Source organism: Xiphias gladius, chromosome 23 (assembly GCF_016859285.1).
Source record: "Xiphias gladius isolate SHS-SW01 ecotype Sanya breed wild chromosome 23, ASM1685928v1, whole genome shotgun sequence".
In the NCBI taxonomy this organism is placed as follows: domain Eukaryota; kingdom Metazoa; phylum Chordata; class Actinopteri; order Istiophoriformes; family Xiphiidae; genus Xiphias; species Xiphias gladius.
This window is the reverse complement of record NC_053422.1, coordinates 28,614,883-28,628,309: the sequence shown is the minus strand read 5'-3', so window position 1 is coordinate 28,628,309 and position 13,427 is coordinate 28,614,883. Positions and strand designations below refer to the sequence as shown.

Below are 13,427 nucleotides of genomic sequence, written 5' to 3'. Positions count from 1 at the left end.
TCATTTTCATGCCAAAACAAGTGGACAAGAGTTTATAGATGTGCTAGCAGCTTGATGAGGCTGTAGTTAGACACAGTGGTGCATTGAGTTAAATACTAATACATCTTTGTTTAGGGTCTTATCTTTCACCATTTGATAATTGGCAAAAACACAGTTTACAGCTGAGGCTGACTGGAATGTCATTTGTTTTACAGACATTCTCTCATAAATCAAAGTACTGGACAAAGTAAATGTTGACCTGGTGATGGTGCTAGATGAAAAGTTAAATAGTCACCAAAGTTACTACAGTTCATCCTCAGGGGAACATGAATGTCTGAATCAAAGTTGATGCCAGTCCATCCAAGACATTTCACTTAAAATCCCAAAGGTGAACCTCATGGTGGCGCTAGAGGAAAATTCAGATGATCACCAATGTAAGTAAGATTCATTCTCTTAGGATCATGAATGTCTGAACAAAGTATCATCTCAATGCATGCAGTAGAGATATTTAAGTCTGAACCAAATTGATGGACTGAGCATTTGACAGACAGACATAGCCATCTCTAGTGCCAAGCTGCTAACCTGGCTAAAAATAACCTACTGGATTTGAGTATAACTTCCAGTTTTCTATATTTTACTGTAGTCCTCATAAATCCGTAGTTGTAATGTTTATCGAAAGATCCATACCTTGTGCGAGTATATTCCACTGCATGACCCGTATGGAGGGGTTGTGCATATGGTGGCAGGGCGCAGTTCCGCTGGGATACACCAGATCCCGGTGTGGCCGGGCTGGTCGCTTCTGCAGTGCATCCTCACACTCTCTGAGCAGCTGGTCTGGGTCTGTCTCGGACAGGTCCTGGTCCAGGTCCTGGTCTGTGCTCTCCTCTGGGTACGGGTCTTGTTGGGCCAAGGGGGAGCTGTTTAGCGACTGGGTCAAAGTACCGAACAACCTGCTGCTGCTGGTACCACCCATTGGACAAACTGATGAAGAGGAAACAAAGGAGAAACATATGTTATCATTAAAAGGTGCTTTGCACTTTGTAATGTTTGCTAACATTAGCCACCATAAGCTACTGGTCATACCAGACCATGAAAGTATCAGCAAAAGCCCTGAGTGTATTGACTTTAGTGTGAGATTTTGTTCTGTCTTTTTTCATAATAGTATTGACATTAGCACCGGGTACTTTTTTTTCCTCATTAGTCCTCTGAGGCCCTATAGTTTCAGTTCTTTCATTAAGGTATTAATATGAATCGTTGCCTCATTTAGCTGATGGTTTCCACATAATTCCAGACTTTCTTGAGACCCTACTTTGATTGCTGTCAATCACTCTTAACAGAGTCAGTTTCTCAGTCTGTCACTAACTACAAAGTTCTCTGCTCAGTTGAGAGTTTCTTGGTCCTCAATAATTCTGCAGCATTTGAGTTCCCCGTGTTTAGTCAGAGTGAAAACTCTCATCAGAGCATACTGATTAAACATTAATTCAGACCACTCATTGAAATGCTGATCACGAGAAAACAAAGAGTCCAACAGCCCACTACATACAAAGGTAGGAGAGGGCATTGACTGGAAATTCATCTCGATAAGTTAATATACTGTGATCATCCTTTCAATTCAATTCAATTCAATTTTATTTATATAGCGCCAAATCACAACAGAAGTTATTTCAAGGCACTTTTTATATAGAGCAGGTCTTGACCACTCTTTATAGTTATATTTACAGATACCCAACATTCCCCCATGAGCAAGCACTTGGAGACATGGGCAAAAAAGGGAGGAAAGAGAGCATAGCACAATGCAGATTCCACAGAAAAATGTATAGTAGTAATAAGACTAATAATAAAACTAATAATTATAATTATAATTAGGGCTAGTAATATTAATAATAATCAGACAACGACTACTACACAATAGGAGTTTATGATTCCTAATAATGTTGCCTAAAGGAAGCATATATAAGGTGAATAGAACTGGTCCAAACACAGAACCTTGTAGAACTCCGTGCCTAAATTGTGAGTATATGGAGGATTTAGCGTTAATGTGCAAAAATTGAAATCGATCTGATAAATAACCAGCTTAGAGCAGTTCCTTTAATGCCAGTTAAATGTTCCACTCTCTGTAATAGAATGTGATGGTTAATAATGTCAAATGCATTACTAAGAGCTTACTAGACAAGTACAGAGACAAGTCCTTTTTCCGAGGCAATTAGAAGGTCATTTGTAGTGCTGTCTCTGTGCTATGATGCACTTTAAATCCAGACTGAAAATCCTCAAATAAACTATTATCATGGAAAAAGTCACGCAACTGGTTGGCAACAGCTTTCTCAAGGATCTTAGCGAGAAAGGGGAGGTTGGATACAGGTCTATAATTGGCTAAAACACCTGGATCAAGAGTGCGCTTTTTAAGAAGAGGTTTAATTACAGCTACTTAAAAAGGACTGTGGTACATACCCAGTTAATAAAGACAGACTGATTATATTAAAGGAGTGCTAACTATGGGTAAAACTTCCTTGAGCAGCCTAGTTGGGATGGGGTCTAAGAGAGAAGTTGATGGTTTAGATGAAGAAATTGTAAGTTGTTGAAAAACAGTCTAAATATATATCAGGTTTTATAGCTGTTTCTAAGGTTCCTGTGTTTGGAGATAAATCGGTACCAGCTGAGGGCAGGAGATGAGGAATTCTGTCTCTAATAGAATTTTAACAAAGAAGCTCATTAAGTTGTCACTACTGAGAGCTACTGGGAGTAGTCGTCACTACTGAGAGCTATAGTAGTGATGGAGTACATTGATCAGTAGAGCTATGACTCTCTATCAGCCTGACTACAGTGCTGAAAAGAAACCTCCAGTTGTTTTTATTTTCCTCTATTAAAGATGTATTAACAGGTTGAAGTAATGGGCTGCTCTGGCATTACAGAGGGCCTTTCTATATATTTTAAGACTATCTTGCCAGGAAAACTGGGATTCTTCCAGTTTGGTATATCCTTTCAAGTTTTTGCGTTGTTTGATTTATATGTGGTTTTTGGAGTTAAATCATGGAACTAACCTCTCTTGTTTTATTATATATTTTTTTAGAGGGGCAGTAGGGTCGAGTGTGATTCTCATTGAGCATGCAGCATTATCAACGAGATGATGAATTTTAGAGGGACTCAAGTTAGCATAAGAGTCCTCTGTTATATTTAAACATGGCAAATTAAATGCTGATGGAATCACTTCCTTAAAGTTAGCTACAACACCATCAGATAGAAATCTAGCAAGGACATTTTTGCCTAATGGTCTGTAGTCCAGTAATAAGAATTCAAAAGTTATTAAATAATGGTCTGATATACACTTTGAGCGAAGCCAATTGATACTGTTAATGAGATAAACGCAGTGCTAAGGCTATCGTTGTCGACGTCCACCTGAATATTAAAATAACCTACTATAATTACTTTATCTACACTAAACTTGATAAAAACTCAGAGAATTCAGATAAAAATTCTGAGTACGGCCCAGGAACGCGGTACACTATAACAAATAGAATAGAAGCATGCAAGACTGCAGTTCTGCCTCCTGGTCTCAACTCTGGGTTGTCATGGTTTTGGTCTACTAATAAACTCAATCAGATTTCTAGATATGAGAGCTGCTCCAACTTGGGATGTATGCCATTTCTCCTAATCAGACCAGGTCTGCCTCAGAAAGTTTGTCAATTATATACAAATCCCACATCGTTTGCTGGAAACTGCCTCGACAGCCAGTGGTAGAATGATGACATGCAGCTATACATGTCACCACTGGTCAGATTAGGTAGGGGCCCAGAGAAAACTACAGAGTCCGACATTGTCTTTGCATAAGTACACAGTGACTCAAAATTCATTTTTGTGACCTCCAATTGGCGTAATTGGGTGTCGTTACCACTGACATGAATAACAGTCCTACCATATTTACGTTTATCCTTAGCCAGCAGTTTTAAATAGGATTCAGCGTCATCCTGCTCTGGCCGCAAATAATCTACACTTATTACATGTACAATTATCGCTAAAGCAGGCAGACGAATAACTAAACATAAGACACACCAAGCAAGAGAGAGCAGGAGAGTGAGAGGGAGAGAGAGAAGCCATTGCTAACTGCTAAGCTAAAGTAACTAGCAGATATGAATAGCGAAAAAGTAACGAAAAAGTTGCTAAAAGAAAAGAGAGCACAGAATGCTTGGGCAGAACTAGTGTAGGTTTAAATGTACACGGCATAATTAGCCACTGTAATGAGGAAAATAGCAAAATTAACTGGGTAGAGGCGGAGCAACAAAACGTGCTACCAGTGACACAGAAACGCCAGGAACTGGATAAGACACACTATGCTTACCTAGGCACGTCAGCCACAAGATCTGTGTTCCAAGGTAGGTTTGCATAAAGTCACAGTAGATACAATGGGTCCCAATGGTTAATCCTTAAATGTACGCCTACAACAAACTCACATTATCCCTTAAATCAATGGCTAGCTGGTAGCTTAATATTTAAACTGCCAAAAGTTTGGCAAAGACTGTACAGACACTGCTGTAAGGCATTAGTACTAACCTACTGAAATACATTATATAATTACATAACTTTAGGAAAGGTGGTTTCAGTGGCAATGTGCTGGTAAAACTGCTTGAAATTCCTGAACGGTACTGCAACAGTAATGCTTTTTTCTTTGATTGTCCCCGTGGTTTTGGTTTGAACCTTGTCTTAACCTGTTGACAGGGTCTTATGTTGTTGATACATTTGTATTAATTTTGATTTTTATTAACTTAAATGGCAACAGTCTTATACAGTATAGATTTACTGAGATAAAGACAATCACTCAGCTGCAAGAGCTAGACTAAAGCTTCAAATTAACCAACTCAACCAATCACTCCACATCATTCCTATGACATTAACTGTACCAGGCCAACCTAAACCAAACCACGTTCAGATGCTATGCACTGACTTTAGCTCAGTCCTACATCTGATGGTGAAGCTGAGCTCATTAGGTCTCAACAGCTCCCTCTGCAACTTAGTCCTGGACTTCCTCACTGGCAGGCGACAGTGAGTCCAGCTACACCTCCAGCACCACCACACGGAGTACCTGCACTCCCCAGGGCTGTGTACTCAGCCAACTGCCGTTCACACTGCTGACATACGATTGCACTGCATCTTTCAGCTCCAGCCACATCAGCTTTTCTGATGACACAACAATAGTGGGCTTCATCAGCAGCAATGATGAAACAGCTTACAGAGAAGAGGTGCACCTACTCACAGTGTGGTGTAAGACCAACCACCTTTTCCTAAAGACAGGGAAATTGAAGGAGGTTATCATCGACACGTGCTGATCACAAACTGCGGACCACTGACAGCACCACTGTGGAGGGGGTCAGTAGCACAAAGCTCCTAGGAGTGCAGGTCACAAAAGACCTCTCGTGGACCTCACATGTGACAGCACTCTGTTATAAAGCACACTGTCTCCACTTCCTGTGTCACCTGAAGAAGATGAGACTCCCTCCACCTGTTCTCAGCATGTTCTACGGAGGCACCGCTGAGAGCATCCTGGCTGGTATGAGGAACAGTACAAATACTGAAACACCTTTTTTGGTACCTTTCGAAAAAAAAATTTTTGTGTTCATTTAACAAAAGCAACCAGCGGTTAACAAGTTTTTCTGAAATAAAACTATCAAAAGTCAATATTTACTTCAGGACCTGTCCAATAAAAGTGCTTCAGATACCAATTTCAATCAGTACACAAAAAGTATTGATGTTTGATCCTTCGCCAAACTGAAATACAACTGTGTTTGTACTGTTTATCCCTGGTCTATGCATCAAAGAATAAACTGAATTTTTATAAGAATCTATCACTGTATAATGGGAAATGGTGCTGGTATTAATTTGAAATCTTTTTAAAAGGAAAAGGTATTCAGATATACCTTGATATTAAATTTCTGGAGAACAAACTGAGAATCTTAATGGATAAAATAAGCAGATATGTCTGTTTTTGGCTGTTACACTAAATGAAGTAGTTGACAAATCAAGGTACTTCATTGCAATGATACAAATATCAAAACCCAGAGTGCCTTATATCAGTCCTGCTCATTGATTTGCAAAATACTGTAAGTGACTGTAGCATAAATGTCTTACCCTTGACCTCCATGTCATCTCAAAATCCTTTCCTCTATCACAGTCCAGCACAGTCCACCTCCTCTGTCATTCACTCTTGCCCTCTTCCCTTTTATCCTCTTTAATTACAAGTGTTCCATCTCTCTATCTCTGTCTATGCTGTGATTCATCCTTTAACTGTCTCATCCTTCAGTACATATGTCTCCCTCTCTCACTGAATCATCAGTTCCCAACCCCCTCCCTCTCTCTTGCTCACTGGGTGACAGAATGGCCGCTACAGTGATGGGACACAAAGTACGCCCGTCTCAGACAGAGAGAGAAAGACCCATGAGATTTCTTTATTATCACGGTTGCCATAGAGATGAGAGATGCTGATTGTGAAGAACAGGAGGCATCTTTAGAAGGAAAGGAGAGATAAAAAGAGAAGAAAGGAAGGATTGGAGTAAGTAGGTGGGGTTTTGATAAGAATTGGCATGTTGTCCAACAGGTGGGGATGGCAGGACTATCCAGTGAAACAACCACACACACACACACACACACACACACACACACACACACACACACACACACACACACACACACACACACACACACACACACACACACACACACACACACACACACACACACACACACACACACACACACACACACACACACACACACACACACACACAGAGGACATGTGTTTTCTGATTAACTGAGGATAGAGGAGGGAAGAGAAAGAGTGTGGGTTGTTCTCTTTGTCAGTGGCACATTTATATGATTTGCATGGACAGACACCATGGATTTAACCTGGTTAATTCACTCTGATTTTGTGTCTGTGTTCACTATTTCCTGCAGAGTTCAAACACCTTCTGAATCTGTGCGGCAAAAATACGGAATAAAAAACCAGTAGAAGGGTAGTAATACCCAACTGCTCATGCACATACCTTAAACTGTACCCCTATTCATATTTTTAGGTAATTGACAAGATACGTACTTTACTCAATTCTACCTTTGGTAGGCTGGTCAATGTACGTACAATCCCTGTATATTGTGTTCTTTCACATTAACAACACAGTAAATCATGGAAGAAAACACTGTCAGAGAAGAACTGATTCAACTATATGATTACTTTCAGTCCACAGTTAGTGGTGGTTTTACATTGGATATTATATTGAATTGGATTATGTGTTGTATTCGCATTCTCTTGAAACATGTAAACAACCATGCTCTCTCAACCTGCTAACATGCTCACACTGTCAATATTATTTGTTCAGATAATTAGCAGAAAATTTTTATGATGTTCGGCTTCTTAGTTTAGTGTGTTAACATTCTAACATTTAGTAATTAGCACTAAACAAAAAGTACAGCTGAGGATATTGGTAACTTCAGCCTCAAAATGAGGAAGGAACTCAATTACCCAAATCTGACACTGTTCGTAAAAACTGAACATTACAAGCTTCACAAAAAATTGATGTCCTGCAGGACTATTGGGATACGAGATTTCTGGTTAGCAGACCGGACTGGACTAGATTTGAGTCAATAAAAAAGGAGTATAAATTATACTCTTAGCCTCATACAAATATGAACACAATATATACTTACATGGAACAAAATCGATGAAGGAAGCACACACAAACAAAAGCACACAGTTTTCAGCCTGTCTGAGGGTTATCCACCTACAATTTTTTCTTCTTTCCTGCCTCAGTCATCCCTGACTCTTTCTCCTTTGACTGACTGAGTGAGAGCGGGCAGTCTGCTGGATGTGATTATGGAGGGACAGTGTGACACTAATAAGACAGACCCAGTAAATGCTGCTGTGCAGCCAGATGAAGGAGTGACCCAAAGACTGACTGGCCCATTCATGAATGCTCTCTCTCCCTCTCTCTCACACACAGACTCATACACACACACACACAGCCTTGTCTTACTATATCTGTGGGGACGTGTCATTAACGTAATGCATTCCCTAGCCCCTTACCCTAACCTTAACCATCACAACTAAATGCCTAACCCCAGCAATTACTCTAACCTTTAACCTAAACCTAATTCTAACCCTAACCCTAAATACAAATCTTAACCTTCAAACATCCTTTTAAACTTGTGTGGTCCAGTATTTTTGTGCCCATAACCAGAGTGGGCTGCCGCTTTTTGGACCCCACCAATATAGTAAAACAAGACATATGTGACCTGTGTGACATGAACATGTGTAGATTGTGTATACAAATTTCCCGTCTTGGGACAATTAAGACCATCTATCTTCACACAAGTCAGCTTCAAAATCATCCCAATAAAATGGGAGGAGCAAAAAAACACTTCTGAGCATTTGAAGCATTCTTGGCTAAATGAGAACACAAGAAGTACCAGACTACCAGATTGAGAGAGTCCCTGCTTAAGTGACGACTGACCAGTGCCACAGACATCACAGTACAAAACGGACGGTGTAATTTCCATCCCAGTACAAAATATACTAAATACAGAATTTATTGAGCTGAAAAACGCACAAATCAGGGTAGTGCCACTCTGAGTAGCACCTATTCCATGTCTTCAGTCAAACTGTTTTTTTCTGTGCCAAAGAAAAGAGCTTATGGTGGCAGGAGTCCAGTTCCAGGACCAAGTGAAGCTGCTGTTGAATAATAAGACAGACTGTGGTGCTGGTTATACAGACAGAGATTCCAGTTAATCTTCTTCTCTACTGTGAGGAACCACATGCCAACTAACTGAATTACTAGAGTGACAAATTAGATTAAGTGGTACAGGGTGAATAATGAATGAGGGATTGTCCTGTATAAATGTTACGTTAATCAGACACTGAGCTGTCTGAAACTGCTGAATTCCACTGAAAGCAAGACACAGACTGACACTTAGGCCCTGTACATACCTGGCATTAACATGCATCTTGGGGGAACTTAGAGCTGTCCACTTGTGATCGGAAAACCCGAGACACATGTCAATTCCAGGTATGAACAGGGCTTGAGAGAAGGTTTAAAAGATACCGACTGAAACTGGATATTGAGTTGAAACCTCTGATAATCATCATTACTAAAATGTTACTAAAATGTTTTTTTGCCACCTACAAAGATCAACTGTTGTTCCACTAGATTAGATTAAGCAAGTGTATCAATAATACTTGCATGCAACAAATGTAACTGACCTGAATCCTACGCTTTTATAGCTTTACAAATAGACCCAACTTCATCCCAATCATCAGAATGATTTTATGTTTTAGTTTTAATACTGTGTTGTCAACACTGCCAAGCTAACTCAAGACATTTAAATTTTTAAATGGAAGCTAATATAGGCCTGACTGATTGATATAACCCTAGTGTGTGTTCACTCTTCACTCATGTCTTCTTTACTAGATGGTTATGTAACGCCTGACCAATCCCATTACAGATGGAGGCCAGTAAAGATCTGCATGGAGTTAGATTAAGAGTTTTAGCCTCCAGAGTACTAAAATACAGAAACCAGTAAATCGGCTAATTTAAGGAACCATAACACCCAGGCCATCGGGAAATGTTTGTGAGTATGTTGGTACGTATGTTTGGATGGGGGTGACCTGACCACAAGCATGAAACAATATACCTGACCTGTTCCACTGACAATACCTAAAGTAGACAAACCTTCAACCTGGTTAGAACAGCTTAAAGACTTTGACCCAAACGCAGGTGCCTGACTGGCTTGTATTTAACCAGTATGAGTTTTTGAAGGCTGATATTTAATTAAAATGATGCTTTCCTACAGACACTCATTAAATACCATGTGTCAGTTTTACAGTAAGTACTGTATTTCAATAAAATCAATAAAATACTGGCATAGTTAGGGTTTGGTTTCGATAAAACAATTTTGCAGATTATGTCACAGCAATTTTAGGAGTCAGAATCTTTAAGGTACACTTAAGATAGTAATAGATCTGAATCAGGACTTCGTATGTTTGGATCAAGTGGCTTGAGAAAAATGTGTGCATGTAAGTATGCTACATCTTTTATTGCAATGTGTCAATGTGCTACATTTAATCAAAATGTCATATCTTCTGTTGTTCATTGGGCACATAAAAAAAATTAATAAAAAAATAAAAATATTAGGGCTGTGGTCTAGTCTCCCAGTTGACTGGTTGATTAGTTGGTCGATATGCTCTCATCTGACCAAATTCTCATTATTCAGACAGTCACTGGTGTTAGTTTCCTAAAGAGAAAAGCACTACATCAATAGCCTTCCAGAATTGATCCATTATTTACTGTGTCAACTTTCGTGTTTAACGCTTGAGGCTTTGAGTCTATATTATTCAGTAATTCTTGGGATCATCAGTTGATATAGTTCTATTTTCGAAAATTATAAGAATATGGGCAGGTACACGCTGGTCGGCCTGAATCTGTTGTTATCATGTCAGTATAAAATATGTTAAAATTATTTAATATGCTGCAAATACTAGCTTTTAATATTTTTTATTTACAATTCATTTAGGCTAATAAGGCTGCCAGGTAGGGTGCACTCAGTGCACTGTGGCTGATTTCGTTAATCTAGAGATAATGTGCAGATTTCTTTTCCCCCATGACCAAGCGATTCGTTGAAGAGTAGGTATGATTTCAATTTTCCAGGATTTTCTTTGGTTGACTAAAGCCCTACAAAATATATAAATTAGAAAAATATGTCCGGTTCCTATCACAGAAAAGACTTGGTAATGGCTGAAAAAGCACACACGCGTGACTGCTGCTGGGGTTTGAACCAACGTTACCATAGGAGCCTTGTTTGCGAGTTTTGCATTCTGGGATGGTAACATTACCCTTTTCAGATGGTGGAAAAGGTTTGTTGTGTGTCCCGTCCTTGTCGGCAAAGTGGGCCTGCATATATTGCAACAGATATTGCTCTGCTGTTTATGTAGCTTTAAATATCCAAACCATTTCTAAATCAGAGATGATGTGTGACCTCTCTTTGCTACAATTTCATTGTTCTGTGCGACTGTCTTCACGGTCGCTCATCTTTTCATTTCCAACGATGTGTGGGTGTTTTTTTCTTTGTTTTGCCCTACATGAGTCAGTTTCATAACCCTATTGCTATAGCCAGGCTAATAAGGTAATTGTGCAGATGAGGGCTGGCCTAAATGCAGAACAGATACATTTATCAAAAACTACTCATCCGTTTTATGTCGTTATCGTAGGGATATTTTTTGTGATATTTTAAAGTTCATTTTATCGTCCACCCCTAGTTGTGCTACTCCTATCTTTCTGTCTTATCAGGCAGTAAAGAGTTGAATGAGTTTTATCCTCATGACTTCAGTTACTTGCAAAATTCAAATCATAAACCTAATTAGATTCCATAGGAAAGTTGAAAGGATTTGTATTTGACAAGTGGGTTTGATGGTGGATTTGGACTGAATAAAACAATACCAAACCCAAATCCTTGGAAAAATAAATGTCAAACCATTATATCAGATTAACCCTCATCATTGAAGTGCAGTGTAATAGTTTGCAGTGGCAGGAAGGAAAGTGAGGCCGTTGAACAGATTACTAGACAGGGGTGCCTGCTTAAGACCCAAAATAGAGGATATCAAGAACATCCTGTATCATACTTTTAGAGAGTGAATAAATAGAACTGGTTATTTAGCAGGAGCATTGTTACCCTCCACGGCAGAAGAGCAATAAAAGAACACCACCTATAGAAGTTCCAAAGAATACATTGATTGGTTGACGGGTCAAAAGCCCCATTGTGCCAGTGAAATGCTAGATGGCTGGGGCGGAGAGGCAAGCTTCCCTTCCAGAAAATGCTTCTATCGTGACTTCGATATAAGAACCTAAGCTGGAAGTTTTGGGTGCAGAATTGCAGATTTCAGTTCATATTGTTCAGTAGATGACATAACTAGTAGACCAAGAAGAAGTTAGGAAGCAATTTTAAGGAACATTCTGTCATATGCAGAAACATATTTTAACTATTCTCAGGAGTCCCTGTTCTAGCCATTAGGTAACGTTTCTTGGTTGTACCGGAAGTATCATTTTAAAGCATTTTGAGCATATTACATTTCTTCCAACAGGTGGTTGTTTTAGTCAACTCCAAATATATAGGGCAGAGGTCAGTGGGGCTCTCTACGGAGGAAAGAATCCTGACGGGAGATGTCTGTTACATCATCAGCGTAACCACAAACACATGCTCAGTCATGTGTGTCTAACGTATAAGATAGTTTTGCATCTAAGGTGAAAAGTTTAACTTACAGCCATTAGCGCTACATTTAAGGTAGAAGGGCAGTGGTGATGGTAGTAGTCTTATCCACGTGTGAGGATGAGACCAGTATCTTCTCTTAATATGAGATGTTTTTCATGTTGGGCTCAATGAAAAACACTAGTATTGTCAAAAAACATAATTTTATTTTTTAAAATCATTGCTGCTTTAGTTTGGTAAAACTGACGGAATAAGAGTACGCTATTTTAACAAAATCTCAAATTGCAAAAATGTATCAAGAAAAGGAGTAGGGTTGAGGAATTTTACAGAGCTAGCCATTCCTTCATGGAACGTATCGTGAGGAATTGTGGGTTGACTACTATCGATTCAGAAACCACATTTTAGGTCAGATACCGGTAGGTGAGCGAGTTTTAACCGTTCATAATTTGAACGGAGTTTGGTAGAAACAAATACTTGAGTTCTTTTATGGCCCTAAATCGTAATGAATAGTATACTTTGGTGTACAATACCTGGTGCTGCCCCATTGGTGGATGCTCCGCTCGGCTTCAGCTGGGGAGAGTTCCCTTTGACTCCCACTCCTCTTCCTCCGACACCGGAGTACTGTGGTCCCGCCGGGTTTGAGACGGCTCCTGCTGAAAACGGTCTCCTGGCTGTCGGTCCCCCCCGTGAGGACACGCACATTTGACCCAATAAAGCCGAACAGCGACGAGCCGCATTCATTATTTACTGTACTGAGTCCAACAGAGAAAGAACTGTAAATTACACAGATTGTACGCTGTCCTTTCACCTATGCTAACCAAACCAAGCCATTTACTCAACAAAAAGGTTGAGAATGTTCCCACAATGCGCAGTTTGACAGGATACTCTTCCTTTCTCTTTGTACTTTTGAAGGTAACAGAAAGCCGGCAAAAGTTACATCATTTTTCTGGTGAGTCACGGAACAGTGGCTACTGAGGGGTTGGCCAAAGATGGGCTAGTCCGTGACTTTTTCAAGAGGGCACCACATACGTTAGAATTGACTATATAATACACAAAGTGAATATAGATCGTGGAAAAATGTGTGTGACCATTTTATTTTCCTTCGCAAACGGATAAAAGTCTTAGTCTAAAAAAGCAGCATACAGCAATCTCCCTGATGTCACCAGTAGTTTGAACCGCACTGACACTTGTACCAAAGAGGCGGGAACTAGCGA

At 39.7% G+C, this 13,427-nt stretch overlaps 1 protein-coding gene across 1 annotated transcript in view; it reads right to left on the bottom strand.

Moving 5' to 3' along the window:
• Positions 1 to 13,427, bottom strand: part of nocta (nocturnin a) — an 18,722-nt gene extending 5,295 nt beyond the window's left edge. Inside the window, exons 1-2 of the mRNA XM_040118995.1 lie at positions 12,744 to 13,427; positions 667 to 960 (exon numbers count right to left, since the gene is read on the bottom strand). Of these exons, the coding sequence (XP_039974929.1) occupies positions 667 to 960; positions 12,744 to 12,954 (505 nt within the window). The 5' untranslated portion in view covers positions 12,955 to 13,427. The remainder of the gene's footprint in view (positions 1 to 666; positions 961 to 12,743) is intronic.